At 43.2% G+C, this 14288-nt stretch overlaps 1 protein-coding gene across 2 annotated transcripts in view; it reads right to left on the bottom strand.

Moving 5' to 3' along the window:
- The window catches only part of PTPRT (protein tyrosine phosphatase receptor type T), a 785959-nt gene that overhangs the window by 585160 nt on the left and 186511 nt on the right, over window positions 1–14288 (bottom strand). For both annotated transcript variants that reach the window (XM_068565244.1, XM_068565245.1), the window contains exon 6: window positions 10678–10971. In XM_068565244.1, the coding sequence (XP_068421345.1) occupies window positions 10678–10971 (294 nt within the window). The remainder of the gene's footprint in view (window positions 1–10677; window positions 10972–14288) is intronic.

Raw genomic sequence — 14288 nt, 5'->3', positions numbered from 1 at the left:
TTTAACATTTATACCAATCTTTCACATTCACATTTGACTTTAAGGGGGAAACCCGCTTTCAAGTTGTACAAATTTTATATAACATAGCAAAAGAAAGAAAACATTTACAGTGACCCATAATCTCATTTACGTATACATATTATATATACACACATACATACACATATGTTCCTATAAATGTAAATATATACCATATATAGGGTATGTGTTGTCTGTATGTGTGCATGAGAGCACATAGACTAAAATACATTTTTTTAAGGGAGGGTTGGTCCCATTAAAAGAAAGGTTAAGATCTCGGTTGGTCTCGGTCTCGGTTAAGATCTCCTAGCTGCCCTCCCCACACTCCCCCTTTAATGTTCACCTCAATGCAAAAGATGTGCAAAGAGAGGACTGGACCTGAAGTTAGAGACCTCTCCGGAAATGAGAAGAAGACTTTGCATCACCTGTAGGTGATCTGGGAGAGAGAGGAGAAAAAAATGGGAAAAATCCCTGCCCACTGAAAGGACTTTTAAGGCTGTGAAAGGATTCTGAGTTGTCTGCTGGGCAGCCCTGCAATGTCATCTCTTGCCTGTGCCCCTCCCCCCCTCCCAAGCATCAAGAGAGGTACTGCTGCTGCAGGAGACAGCCTGGCGCTTGTGCAGCTTTGGGACAGTGGTAGAGAGGGGCCAGTTTCACATCTGACCCCATTAGCACAGCCAGGAAAGACAGAGTGATGTTCTGGAACTCAGAGCAGGCAGTGAACAGGGGACACAGGTGCTCCCCTGGGAATCTCCAGATGTCTTCAGGGCAGGATCGAACCAAGTGCAGGATCTGGAATGGGGGATTCTGCTCAATACTTTGTAGCTCTAACTGACAAATGGGCACCAGCTGAGATATGGCCTGTGTAGTTATATTTCAAAAAATTGGGACAGTAATAACACATGTGGTTTCGTAAGCTTTTTTTTTTTTTTTTAAACTTACCATAGCATGAACCCATGCCATTAGATATTCCCTGAAAACATGGTTTGTAATATCGGCATAGAATTCCACCGTGTGCATGCATAAAACTTTACTTAACTATGTTCCTATTGGGGCAGTTAAGTGATTTCCAAGTTTTTGCCTTTATAAATAATACAGTGATGACCTCCATGTATACAATTCTTTTTCAGCAGCTCTGATTATTTTGTTAGAAAAAAAATGCAAATTGTCCTCTAAATACACTGTGCCAGCTAACCCACCTGCAGAAATGCCTGCTTCCTCTGTCCTTGACAGTGCCGATAATTATCACTTAAAAGTAGATATATTTTGGTAATCTTACAGGTTAAAATTCGTTTATTTGATTATCTGTGACACTGGACATTTTAAATTTGTTTTTCACCATTCACAGTTTGTTTAGCGGTTACCTATTTATACCTTTTAGCCCTTTCTAAAAAAAAAATCAGTGTGATGACATTTTTATTGACTTATTAGAGCTCTTTATGTGTAAGAATATTATCCCTTTTTTCTCTATTTTGTCACATAGTTTTCCACACTCAGTTTACCTATTTGCTTTCTGAATTTTGTTAGTATAGCATAGAAGATTTTTCTTCTTCTTCCTTTTTTACATACTAAATTTGTAAGCCATGACTCAACGGTGGATGCATTTCCTTTTAATGAACTGTAATTCCTTCCTCATAGAGAACAATATTTTCTTTATTTTCTTCTGGTTCTTCCTTTTTTCTGCTTTTAACTTCTTAATCGATCCAGAATTTATTTATTAGCATATCGTGATATCTATGCAATGCATTCTATTTCAATTCCAAATTATTAACCAATTACAGATATACTATGTTTACATGAATTCTCCATTCAAATAAACTTTGAAAGCCAGTTTCACTCTATGCTGGATTATTTTCTGGGCTTTCATTATTATAGCTATAATAAACGCAGATATTTCACAGTGAAATCCACCCCCTCCCCGCCAAACCACCACTTTTCAAAGTGTTCTTCACTACAGTCTCCTATATATTCTTTCAGATCAATTTTGAAATCACTCTGTCAAGTTCCAAAAAGAATCTCATTAGGGCTTTGATTGCAATTGTATTAAACCCATAAATTAATTTGGGGAGAACTGATATCTTCACAATATTAAACTTCCTAATCCAACAACATGATATATCTCTCCATTTATTCAGGTCTTGTTTTATCATCCTCGATAAAGTTTTGTGTGTGTGTTTTCGTATAGTTTCTGCACATTTCTTGGTTTTCTCCTAAGTATTTATATTTTAATTGCATTTGAGAATAGGATACATTTGATTATTTTTTTATACTGGTGATTACTGGCATATAGCTATTGATTTTTGTTTATTTGCTTTGTGTCCGACCATAATACTGAAATCTCTTAGTAGTTCTGATAGCTTTTTTTTTTTTTTGGTTTAGTTTATTCTCTTAGGCTTTGAGGCTATAAGAACATTTTCTGCTAGAAATAAGAAAGTGCCTTTCCATTCCTAGCTTACCCAGAATTCTGATCGGTAATGAAGGCTGAATTTTTTCAAATTACTTTTCAGTCTCCCCGGAGAAGATCAGATGGTTTTCATCTTTTGACCCACTGATACGAAGCATTAGACCAATAGTTTTTCTAATATTCAACTTTTTTCATCGGTGCATTTCTGATCATGGTGACTTATGCTTTCATTATGATGCTGGATTTCAGGGGTCATATGAGGAAGAGCTAGAGCTTTGCAGCTTTGTAATTAAAACTTCAATTCCCAGCTGGGCCACTTGGGCAGGTATATAGCCTTGGGTCAGTCACTTACTTTCCAGTCAGTGGAGGAAATTATACCCACCCTCCTAGTGCAAGAATTGCAAGTAAAATAGTTACTTGTAACAAGCTCAGTACAATGGCCCTCATGTACGGAAGATACTCAAGCTACCATACTCAAAAGGGTAGCTGCTGTTTTCATTACTATAATCATCCATTTTCTTTGTGCTGTTATTTCAAGATTTCCATCAGTACAGGAATGACTGACCTCCAATTTTAATATATTTGGGGGCCATGTCTTTAGTCCAGCTAGCTTGATAAACAAACAAACAAACACTGTTAGCTTTTATTCTCATTAATACCTCTCTGTGGCTCACTTTTTCTTTAAACTCAACCTTCAAAGTTAGGAGGGATGGGGGAGTGTTTACCAGGGTGTGTTCTCTGACTTACGGTACTTCACCTCCCAGGTGGCCCTAGTTCTCTAGGGAGCAGAGAGTCGCAGAAAAATCTAAACGTAACAGGATGTTTAAGAGGGCTTTTCTTGTCACTTTGGAATTTTACCCAAGGCTACAAAACCAAGAAGAGTAAGGAGTAAGCGCTGCCCCGTTCTACAGAGAACAGCTAAGACACTTCCAGATGTCCCTTCCAGAGACTGCTAAGCGGTGTCCAACTGGACCCTCACTCTTTGCTCTGATACCACGCTCAGCCCATCCAGTAAGGAGACTGTGCAGGCTGGGATGAAAGTCCCTGAGGTTGTGAACTGCAGGTGTAAAGTGAGAAAACTTTCTTTTCTCCTCCTCTTCCCTAAGCCAAGTGGGAGCGGGGTCTAAGGTAACCACTTGTAGGTACTATGTGTGCAGTGGGAGGGAGGGGAGAGGGTCCACAGGAAGAGGAGATGGACATCTCGTGCCCTAGCAGATGCTTGGTTCCTCTGCAGACACTTCTTATCTCATGCAGCAGCTCCTGAACCAGGTGTGATGAGACAGAGGCCTTCCCTCCTCTTCACCCCTTTGGAGGTAACTCTCCCCAGGGTCCTACACTCCGGGGAAGAAAGGAAGTGTCAAAGCAGCAGAGGCAACGGCGGCGTGGGGAGGGAGGGGAAGTGAAGGGCAGTCGGTGCCGCTTCTCCAAGTCATCTTGAGGAAGAGGTGGCCACAGTCCCTCTTCTGTGGCTGCCTTCAGTCTGGGATCACGCGCACTGCTCTCTGGTGATAATGTCCCTTTGAGCACGGTATGGCCTGCATGGGAGACCTCTCCTGCCCTAGTTTCTCACTGCGTTAATGAGTTCTCCGTGGGTCTTTAAATTTTGCTTTGATTCTGGGTGGAATGGTGACCCTACTTCCCTTGGCTCATCTTGCTGTGTTTCCCTCAGATTTATGGACCATCCCACCAAGGTCATAGCAGGGCACAGACAGGAGTTAGATGTCTGTGCTCATATCACCATCCTGCCCAGAAGGAAGTTTCCATTTACTTCTAATTCAGAGCCCTACGAGTCAAGAAGCCAGGTTATGCTACCCCCACCTTACAGAGAGTGAAACTGAGGCTTACAGAAATGAAAAAAATAAAAATAAAAGCCTCGCAATGCTAGTTATGTAGCTCTGCTCTATTTTCTAGACCCTAAATTCCTCTTTCCCTCTCTCTGTCCCTCCACGCTGCCCTAGAACTGCAAGCTAGACTAAAAACACACCAATCTGAGGATGCTCATTGCAGAGGGGCAGGACTCACCTCCGCTCCCTGTCTGCCAAAGCCTCATTCCCACTAGCCTTGGCCTCCCAGAAGAGAGAAGGGTCTGGAAAACATGCTTCTCTCTCTTACTTAACACTGGAGACGGAATTATAAAAGGACAATTCCCATCTCCCCCTCCCGCATCATCAAGTACCACTGCAGCCACCTCTAGGTCCTGCAGCCACATGTCAAAGGCTCCGGAACACCTGCAGAGCCACTCATCAGAGCTTCTGCATGAATCCACCGCTGAGAAAGTAAAGAGAACAGCAACTGGAGAAATCCTTTACAGCAGGGTCCATGATGCTACAGTGTGGGGAATCTTCCCAGGCCTGAGATTATTTCTAAAAACCGTTCATTAAAAGGGGCTTCTATGTCCCGGGTTCTCTGCTAGGCAGATAACTTGTCTCACTGAAGCCTCACAACACAGTGGTATACTGTAATCTCTCACAAATGGAAGAAAAGAAACTGAGGCACCGACAGGAGAAGTAATATCACCCATGATCATCCAGCTAACAAGTGCCAGCTTGAAATAAAAATCAGAATCTTTTTAGCTCTAAAGCCCCTATTCTTTTCACTAAATTCTAATGACTACCCTCACTTCATTGAGCCCAGCAACTGGAATTTCTCTTTTTTATCCCCTTGGAGAAAAGAGCAGGGCAGACACATATCACTTCCAGTAGAAATCCATAAATATGTAAATAAAATATAACGTGCAATCAACCCTCAGGTGGAGGCAATAGGAAGAGAGCTCTCCAAATCAGCAGTGCGTGTCGCGTGTCTGGCTGTATCAAGTCGCTTTTCACTTAGAGAGCCTGAACCCTGTGAGACCACGATGAAGTGGACTCCCAGGCAAGGGCCCTTTGATTTACGAGAGTAAGCAATCCCAGGGGGATGTATGATCACTTGGCTTGCTGGATTGTTGAGTTGTGATCCCATAGCTATGATGTGAAGAGAGCTGACCAGGGTCTGGCTGAAACACAGCTTTTGGGGAAAGAGATTTCTGGAGCATAAGTGAGAAAACTTTAGTTGCTATAGACCTGTTTTTGAGATATGGAGGAATAGGTCACCCGAGAGTAAAACCAGAATCCATAAGTGAGTGTTGCATGGAGGCAGACTTGGGTAAAAATGAGGGAGAGTTTCTGAGTGATCATTTTAAGACATCAACAAGCAGGTGCTCGGGCCATTAAAAGCGGTACCTGCAGAAAAGATGCAGGGCCAGGTTGGACCAGTATGGTGTCTGCACCTCTTATCTTCTCACCTGCCTTCCCCGCTTACTGACCTTGGGCCCCGTCGTCAATGCCTTTGGCCTTGGTTCTCCTTGTGGACTCCAGACAGTTGATGCAAAGAGCCTGCCTACTGCCCCCACTCTTTCAACCTAATGGATACTCTCTGCTCCTACCTAGCACCCCATCCAGAGTTTTATGATCACTAGGCTAACACTGGGTAGTGAATAATAATAACCGCCCAGGATCCCCAGCAGGGACCTGGTCCTCCATGGGAGAACATGAGCACCTCCATCGGAGGTGGCATTCAAGGTGAGGCTGGGTGGGCACCAGAGAGCCCTTCTAGGACCCAGCTCCTATTACTGGACGTCTGCTATTGCGTTTGTGTCGGAGAAAACCACCTGTTGCTCTAGACCAGAAAATCTCTGAGAGTCCAGACTACAGTATGATCATCGTGTTCTGAAATGGCATTTCCCATGGGCTGATGAAACACAACCAAAGAATATGGCCCACCCTTCCAAATGCCAGTCAGTGCAGAGAAGTGGACAAGCAAGACTTCCTGTTTTGATATCATTACTCATAATCGTAACATCCATAACAATAATAGCAACAAATAATGGTTTGTTTCATTACAGGTTATCTAAAGAGCATTTTGAGCTTTTCAAAGCACTCTGATGTACATTATCGTGTTTGCTCCCCAGGCTTATATCTCAGGAAAGACGGCGCATGATTAAACTGACCAAAAGGAACAAAATGATGAATAGAAAAAAAAATGAATGGGGCATCTCAAGAGAACAGCGTGAAGAAAGAGAATTAAACTGCTTTCATTGGTACAAAGACGTCCTTTTGATTTTCAAATCCAGGTGTAACCAGGTAGTTCTCCTGGAAGAAGAAGAGGTAACGTTCTGGTCTCTCCTGAGCTCCAGGTTGACCTATACCATCACCTGCTGTGCAGTGTCACCTCAAACACAACATATTCAAACCTGGGCTGGCTTTCTTGCCCCTAAAGTGTCTTCTGTGTTTTCCATCTCAGAAGATAGCTCCATCACTCATCTCCCAGGCATCCAAACCAGAAGCCTGGGAGTGTCATCTATGGCTCTCTTCTCTTATCCTCACATTACTAGGTTCCTATCTGATAAATCTGTCCAGGCTCTAGCTTAATTGGCTAAGGGTCCTGCTATGAACTCTAGACTATTGGCCTGGGATGCTGCACTATAGCTAAACTCTTGACAATCTCTCCCCTTAAGGGTTAGAACCTGCTCCCAGTGCCCCAAGAATCTACCTAGTGACCTGGCAGACCCGGCAGAACCAGAATCATCGCCACCTGCCCTTGCTGAATTGGGCCTCCTGGCATCTTCCTGATACCTGAGCTTGTAGCTTCCAGTTGCATGCCGCTGCCACCAGTACCTAGCACAGAGCTGGGCACATGGAAGGGACTCAGTAGACGTTTGATGAACAGGACTATAGCTGCAGTGCATGGAGGCTATTCATGCTCAGCTTGTCCCCATAGTTACCAGTCTCTTTATCACTCAGTCCCACCCTCAAGAGAACATTTGCGGAGGAAACGCCATCAAACCATGTGATGGAGAGTTCCTTAGGCCAAGAGATTTAGCTGTAAGAAGGTAATTGACTTGTGAGCTTCATCTGATGATTCTGTGCCTCAGTTTTTTCCCATCTACCTCTCAGAACTGCCTCAAGGATCAAGCAATATAATGGGCATACAACCAAAGTGGCATCCGGGTGTGACACTATATCAGCGGTTCTTAAATGTGGGTGTGCGTCAGCATCCCTCAGAGAGCTCCTTATAGCACAGATCTCTGGCCTCCATCCCCAGAATTTCTGATTCACTAGGTCAGGGAACAGGGCCTGAGAGTTTGCATTTCTAACAAGTCCCCAGGTGATGTCGATGCTCTTCGTCCAGGGACAAAACTTTGAAATCCACTGCTCGAGATCATTTTAACAGCATTGCTCTTTCCACACCAAGCTTGTTTTTCTCCACAAAGTGTGCTATTTCAATACTTGACTTTATGCTTTACTCTCTTTGCTGTTTTGTTGGAATCTTAACCCAGTCTGTAAATTCCCCTGGGCAGAAATTATACCTTCCACACTCCACACTCTCTCATTTTCTGTTTTGTAAAATAATGAGTACATTTCCAGTATGATTAATAATAGAACAGAGACAGGGGGGAAAAACTCAGACTACCAACCCCAATAAACAGCCTCCACAAATGGATATCAGCCCTGGAATTCTCTTAAAAATTAATTATGAGGCAAAGAACATTCTACTATCAGTAGCAATGTGGAAAAGAAGATTACCTCTTTGATGACACATTTTGTAAAATGTGGGTTATTCAAGATTTTAGGCATAACTTACTTAAAAATCAATATTTTTTGAAATATAAAACCACAAACAGCATTTTCAACTCATAATTTTTATAGTGATAGTCAGACAATCGTGCTTTCAACATGTAAAATCCATTACACAGCCATGGCAACAGTTTGCAATAGATTGTAAATTTTTATTGAGATGATCATCTTGCGATTGAATTTCAAAATGCATTATATGATCATCAGCAAATAAGTCCATGGGGGCTGCTAAAGTACTTTGAATATCATTTATAAAGATCAAAAACCCTGGAAACCCTGTAGAAAGAGAAAAGTCTCATCGGCAGGATCAAATCAATTATTTTTATGGATGAATACTGAATTGCAAAGCTGAGATAAGGCATTACCTGGTTTAATAACATATCCTTATGTCTTTCTAAAGTAGTAAGTTTTATAATCAGGTTTCAATGAGGAATTTTACCAAAGGCCTGTTTTTGAAACTAATCAAGAAAATGGCATCTCCGTTCATCGTGGTGGTTCAATAACATTCAAAGGAATATTCCCAAGCAAAGGAAATACTCACTAACTTTGGGTTACATGCTACCAAGCGCGCACTACTGAGATATTTAAGAATGGTTACAGTCAATTCTGCTATAACGCTTATTTTGAAAATGCAAATGTCTTCCAACACGATTGATATATTAGGGAACAATGTGAGCATAACATGAATTTCACATTTGCTATGTGAGATTTTGTACACAGAAACACTAGTGAAGCAGAAAACCGCACCCAGCTGGACTGAGTCACGCAGGAACACACAAGACGCACCCACCTCAAACATCTACCTGCTTCCTTCGTTCACTGTGTGTGTTACAAGCCATATTGATCCACACATGGTGTCACAACTTACTGCCACTTTCAGACAGCCCTCCTCCACCACTGCACAGAAGCTCATGGGCTGCAGCCTTTCTGACACCCACTTCCACAGGCAAACTCCAGGATGTTTCACGGTAACACCCCATTTGTAGTACAGTATTTATGCATATCTTAGCCATTAACACGTGTACAATTGTGCTGCCATTTTTACTAGGTTCCTCTCTTTTTGGTGTGTCACTGATGAGTGCTGTGCCCCAGCCCCATTTTCCCCCATAAGCCCAGTGGTTTTTACTGCATAACTTTGAATAGTGCAATGATTTTTAGGCACACGTATGTTGCATTATAGCAGAACTGACTGTGTTTTACTTTTTTGTTTCACGGAAGTCACTGTGCTGATGAGTCCTTCTCTCCCCACCCACAAGCCATCAGGGATTCCTTTTCCCTCAGAAGTCAATGGCTCATGCTGCCACTTCCCTGGTCCGCCACTGGAGCACCCCCAGCTCTGCACACCACACGATCAAGGGCATTCGAGTCAGGAAACCTGAGGGCAAATCCTGAGTGTGCTGCTGGCCAATTCTATGACTTTGGATAAAATTTTTAAAAATATTGAGTCTCTATTCTTTCATTTATATATGAGATAAAAGTACTTACATCAAATGGTTACTTAGGAAAAATGAGATAAAATAAATAATGCGATTTGCAGCAAAAAACAAACAAACAAATCCATAAAACACTGAGTCCTTTTAATTTCTTGAGTTGCATTTGAAGCCAGAACATCTCAGGGGTACAGTCAGGGGTACAATCCCAGACAATACCCCTTGTTAGAAACACCACAGAAGCCTAGAGCTCTTGGGGATAGATACAAAGAACACTCCCATACATAGCCCTAGTCCGCAAACTCTTTAGCAGCATCCAGGAACCTCAGAGAAACCGCTGGAGCCTGGCTGGAGGGAACACTGAGCCAGGAGCCTATAGGGATGTAGAATCCAAAGGACCCTTGGACAGAGAGTCTCAGCCCAGGCTCCTAAGTAGGTGCCAGAAACCCCCAAGGGACACAGAGGTGGGAGGCTCTCAGGAACTAAGGCATTTCCAGAATCCACTGAGAGACACTTTCAGAGCCAGGAGGCACTCAAGATGTAGCTGGCACCAGGAGCCCCTCAGAGACAGAACTAGAACCAGGAGCCCTCAGGGACACTGTCAAAACCAAGAGCTCATTAGGGTCACAGGCCCAGCCCAGAGATCCTCAGGGACAAAAATAAAATCAGGAACACCTGACATATGCAACAAGAATCAGAAGCACTCAGAGACATAGACGAAATGAAGCCTCAGGTCACATGGTCAGAGCCAGGAGCCCCCGGAGATACAACCAGAGCCTGGAACCTTCGGAGACACAGCCAGGAGCTCTCAGAGAAGCAGGCCCAGGAGCTCTCAGAGAAACAAGGCCAGGAGCCCTCAGAGACACAGAATCAAGAGCCCTCAGAGGCAATGTCAGCACTAGGAAGGCTCAGACACACCAGTGGCACCAGAAGCCCTTGGAGAGAGGGAACCAGTGTCCCGGGAAACACTTTCAGGACCAGGAACCTCTCCATGACACAGCTAGAGTCAGGGGGTTCTTAGACTCCCAGTCAAAGCCAGGAGGTCCCCAGACATGCCTCTGGAGCCTCTAAGACAAGACCAAAACTCTGTTGGTTTTTTTTAATCACAACAGGAAACACACTCATACCAAAGTTGAGGAGTGACTGTCACAGGAGCAATCACTCCCAGCAACTGCCCAACCTCTCAAAACGGAGTCAGGAAGAAGAGTCCTACCTGCACACTTGGTTCTGGTGGTGAGGGGAGGCCCTGGCGGTCCCGTGCCCCCTTCCCCTGGTCGCGTGAGCAGCACCCGGATCTCATACTCCACATCGGGGTCCAGATGCCACAGCTTATAGTTGGGAGAGTCGACGATGTGGGTCTCTGCCCAGGTGCCGGTGGTGGTGCGATACTCCACTTCCTTCAGGATGATGGGGCCGTCTCCAATGATGGAGTTGGCATTCGGCTTGATCCACAGGTATGTGGCCCCCACGGCCAGCAGCTCTGGGGGGGCGATGGGAGTGGGAGGCTCTGAAAGACAGGAATCAGCAAAGGATGTCAGACCCAAAAGATTTATAGAGCAGACTCCAAACATGTGAGGACAAAGGACAGAATTCCGGACAGCCATAGAAAACAGCCCAAATCCCTTTCTCAACCCATTCACGACCTACTTTAATTAAATAATTGTATGTAAATGCCTGAATCAGGATATCTTAAGTAACTATATTCAACACCTATTGTATCTCCTTAATTTAAAGAAAGGAAAGAATGATGGCCATTGTGAGGAAAAGATTTTTTCTTCAACACGGCAAAGCTGCCTGGGGTAATAGTCTCTTTTCTAACCTCAAATGAGAACCTGCCTTTACTAAAGCGGAGTTTGGTTCAAAACCCAGGAGAGTCAGGAGTTTACAAACATTTCTTTTATAGGAACACACAGATTGTTAGTGGATGTTCTTCCAAATAGTGATAGGAGCCTAAGTAGCAAAGGGATGATGGCATAGCAGGAATTCAGCTTCTTCCTCAACCCTAGCAATTTCCTCCAGCAGAGAGAGGGGCACTGGCCACAGTGACCCCAGTGGGAATCAAGGGTCAAGGGAAAAGTCATGCTGAATAATCTTGGATCTCCTATGTGTTGCCATCTCTCTTCCATTAAGTTCTATAACTTCAGCTAAACAGACCAGAATTTCAGCAAGCATTAATGGTGGCCTCTTTCTGGCAATTTTTAGCTCACTGGCAAATTATCATTTACTTTATCCTTATTTACCAGAAAATCTCACCTGCATCACTTTGTGTAATTCTTGGGACATTATCACCTCCGTTTTAATGAATTAAAAAACTGAGAACCCAAGTGATCAGATCACCTAACCAAGATAGTGGAGCAGGTAAGGCAGGATGGAACCCACATCTGATGCCTTTCAAGACCAGCTCTCCCTTTGGAAAGCTGTTTGCCTCTCGATACCCATTTTCTACAGATCAATGTGGATATATTTATTTTTATTTGTAGCAAAAAATGGCAGCGGGACAACAATAAAGAAGTGAGAAGAAAGAGGAAATAGGCCCCCTTCCCTACCACCCAATATAATCACCATTTTTATTTCTCCATGTTCCATTCCAATTTCTATGCGTATACTTAAACCATTTTTTTGTGGTTACACTAACACATAGACCCAATGTAGATTTTCTTTCCTTCCCTCACTTATTAGATCCAAAGGACTTTGTTTATATACTATGTGGATTTTACCATCGCTGTCTTTAATAGTGATAGAACAGTCCATCAGATAATTCCACTAATTATTCTCCGATTGTTGGGCACATGAGTTGTTTCCTGCAATGAACATCTTTGTGCAAATGATTCCACTCCATCTCGTCTCATATTTTCCTAGGACCAACTTCCAGGAAGGGGATTATCTATCAAAGGGTATGAACAAGTTATTGATTCTTGGAGTAAAACTAGGAAGTGAAGGGTGGGGAAGGCATTTGGGGGTGGAGTACAACGTAGCTGTGCTCAAGAACTTTTGGAGAGCCTCTGAGCTATTCAGGTGGCTAAGGCAGGTATGAGTTTCAGTTTGGAACTCAGGTGACAGCTCTGGGATAGACAGGGCTCATTCAGTGTTTTCTTTCTAATTAATTATCTAGCAACAAAGATTCTCCAGAAAGAGAATAATCATTATGAAGCAGAGGTGGACAATATTTTCTCAGTGTGACTCGAAGCAAATCTTCAGGGACAAGTTCAGATTGCCTCTATTATAGCCTGCCATTTGGTCAGAGAAAGAAATTAAGCAGATTAGTCAAGCTAGATGCTTTTCTTTACAAAGCCATGGAGGTTATTACTCAAGGCCTTGTTATCTCAAAGGTGTTTGCAAATTGATTTTTGGATAATTTGTTCCAGGTAGAGAAGTTAAGTTGGCAGGCAGATAATTTCTGGGCTTATCCTTTGTGCATTTTAAATATATAGACCCTTTGATCACCATTATCAACTCTCCAGAGTTCCCATCAGTCTCCAATGAGGCCCCACGGGTGATATTTTATAGCTCTGTGATGACTCTGTCCAATTCCTTAGTATAATTATTCACAGACCAGCCCTAGACAGAATTAAGATCAGCAGGCTTTAATACTTTAAGGCTTGAGCAAGTGGCTACATTAAACTCTCTTCCACTGACTTTCCACAATTGTAACTGCTCTCCTATTTCAGGCATTAGCAGTAAATTGCTGACCACCAGAAAGAAAATAAAGTACCAATCTTTCCAAATGTTTAGTCCCTTTTCATGTAATTCTGAAGGTAGGTGCAAGTATAGTAAGCGACATTCCCTCGAGGATATAAATGTCTCCATCTCAAATGACAAACTAGTTTACATGTCCTTGTGCAGACTATCCTTCCCTCTGACCCCTCAAGAATTGTCATGAAGTACGTCCTAGTGTTTCCTGTACTTGGCGCCAAGAGGCCATCAGATTATTCTTGTTTTTTCTGTTTTTAGTAATTTATAGACTTATAAATGGCATTCTTTAGAAGCCACATGTACTAGTGGTTCAAAGAGAAAAAAGCAGGAATGAGACACAGAATGATTTTTTTTGGTAGGTACCACCTTTTTAAATAATGCACAGGAAGACCGTGTTTATCTGTATCAGTTGTCCTCTCTGAGATGAACTGTTCAGACGGACAGTGCAAGAACTCTATGAAGACATCCAATCCAACCACCAGAGTCACCAGACAGGAAACCAAGGACCAGGAAGAGGCCATGAAGCTAGAAGGAGGTGTAGGCAGCTTTGGAACTCAGGGCCCAGGTAGCATTCCCGCCCACCGTTTTCTCCTCTTGTACTTGAGATGTTGAAGCAATTAATCAGAAAGATCATTGAAGGAAGTCTATAAGAGTAGTCTTTAACTTTGGGGGATACAAAGGACCTTATGAAAATGTGGTGAGAAGTTCCAGACTTTCCCCAGGAAAATGCACATAAGTCTACTACCTAGAGTTCTGTACATCATTTCAGGAATTCACGAACCCTTTTGAAGCCCCTACATGAACCCTTGAAGAGTCCGTGCTGAAAATAAAGGAAATCCACAGAGATTCTAATGACAGCCCACATGCCCCTAATAGCTGACACTTCTCTGGGACCCTGACCCTTTGTTGCAGGGGCTAAAGGCTGGGAGCACAATCATGTAAGGAAATGGAACTTGATGTAGGGGTCATAGACCTAGTACTTCCAGGCTCCAGGTTCGCAAGCGTTTGGGTGAAAATAAACATGCCAAGATTTCCCCAGGACAACGCCAAGTAAATGTCTAGGTTCCCAAGACTATGACCCACCCAGCACATTCATAGATTCAACATCTGGGCTAAAACATTTGAAGGAAA

The sequence above is a fragment of the Eschrichtius robustus genome, chromosome 16 (assembly GCF_028021215.1).
Source record: "Eschrichtius robustus isolate mEscRob2 chromosome 16, mEscRob2.pri, whole genome shotgun sequence".
In the NCBI taxonomy this organism is placed as follows: domain Eukaryota; kingdom Metazoa; phylum Chordata; class Mammalia; order Artiodactyla; family Eschrichtiidae; genus Eschrichtius; species Eschrichtius robustus.
The sequence above is the reverse complement of the archived record's forward strand: the minus strand, read 5'-3'. Positions and strand labels throughout refer to the sequence as shown.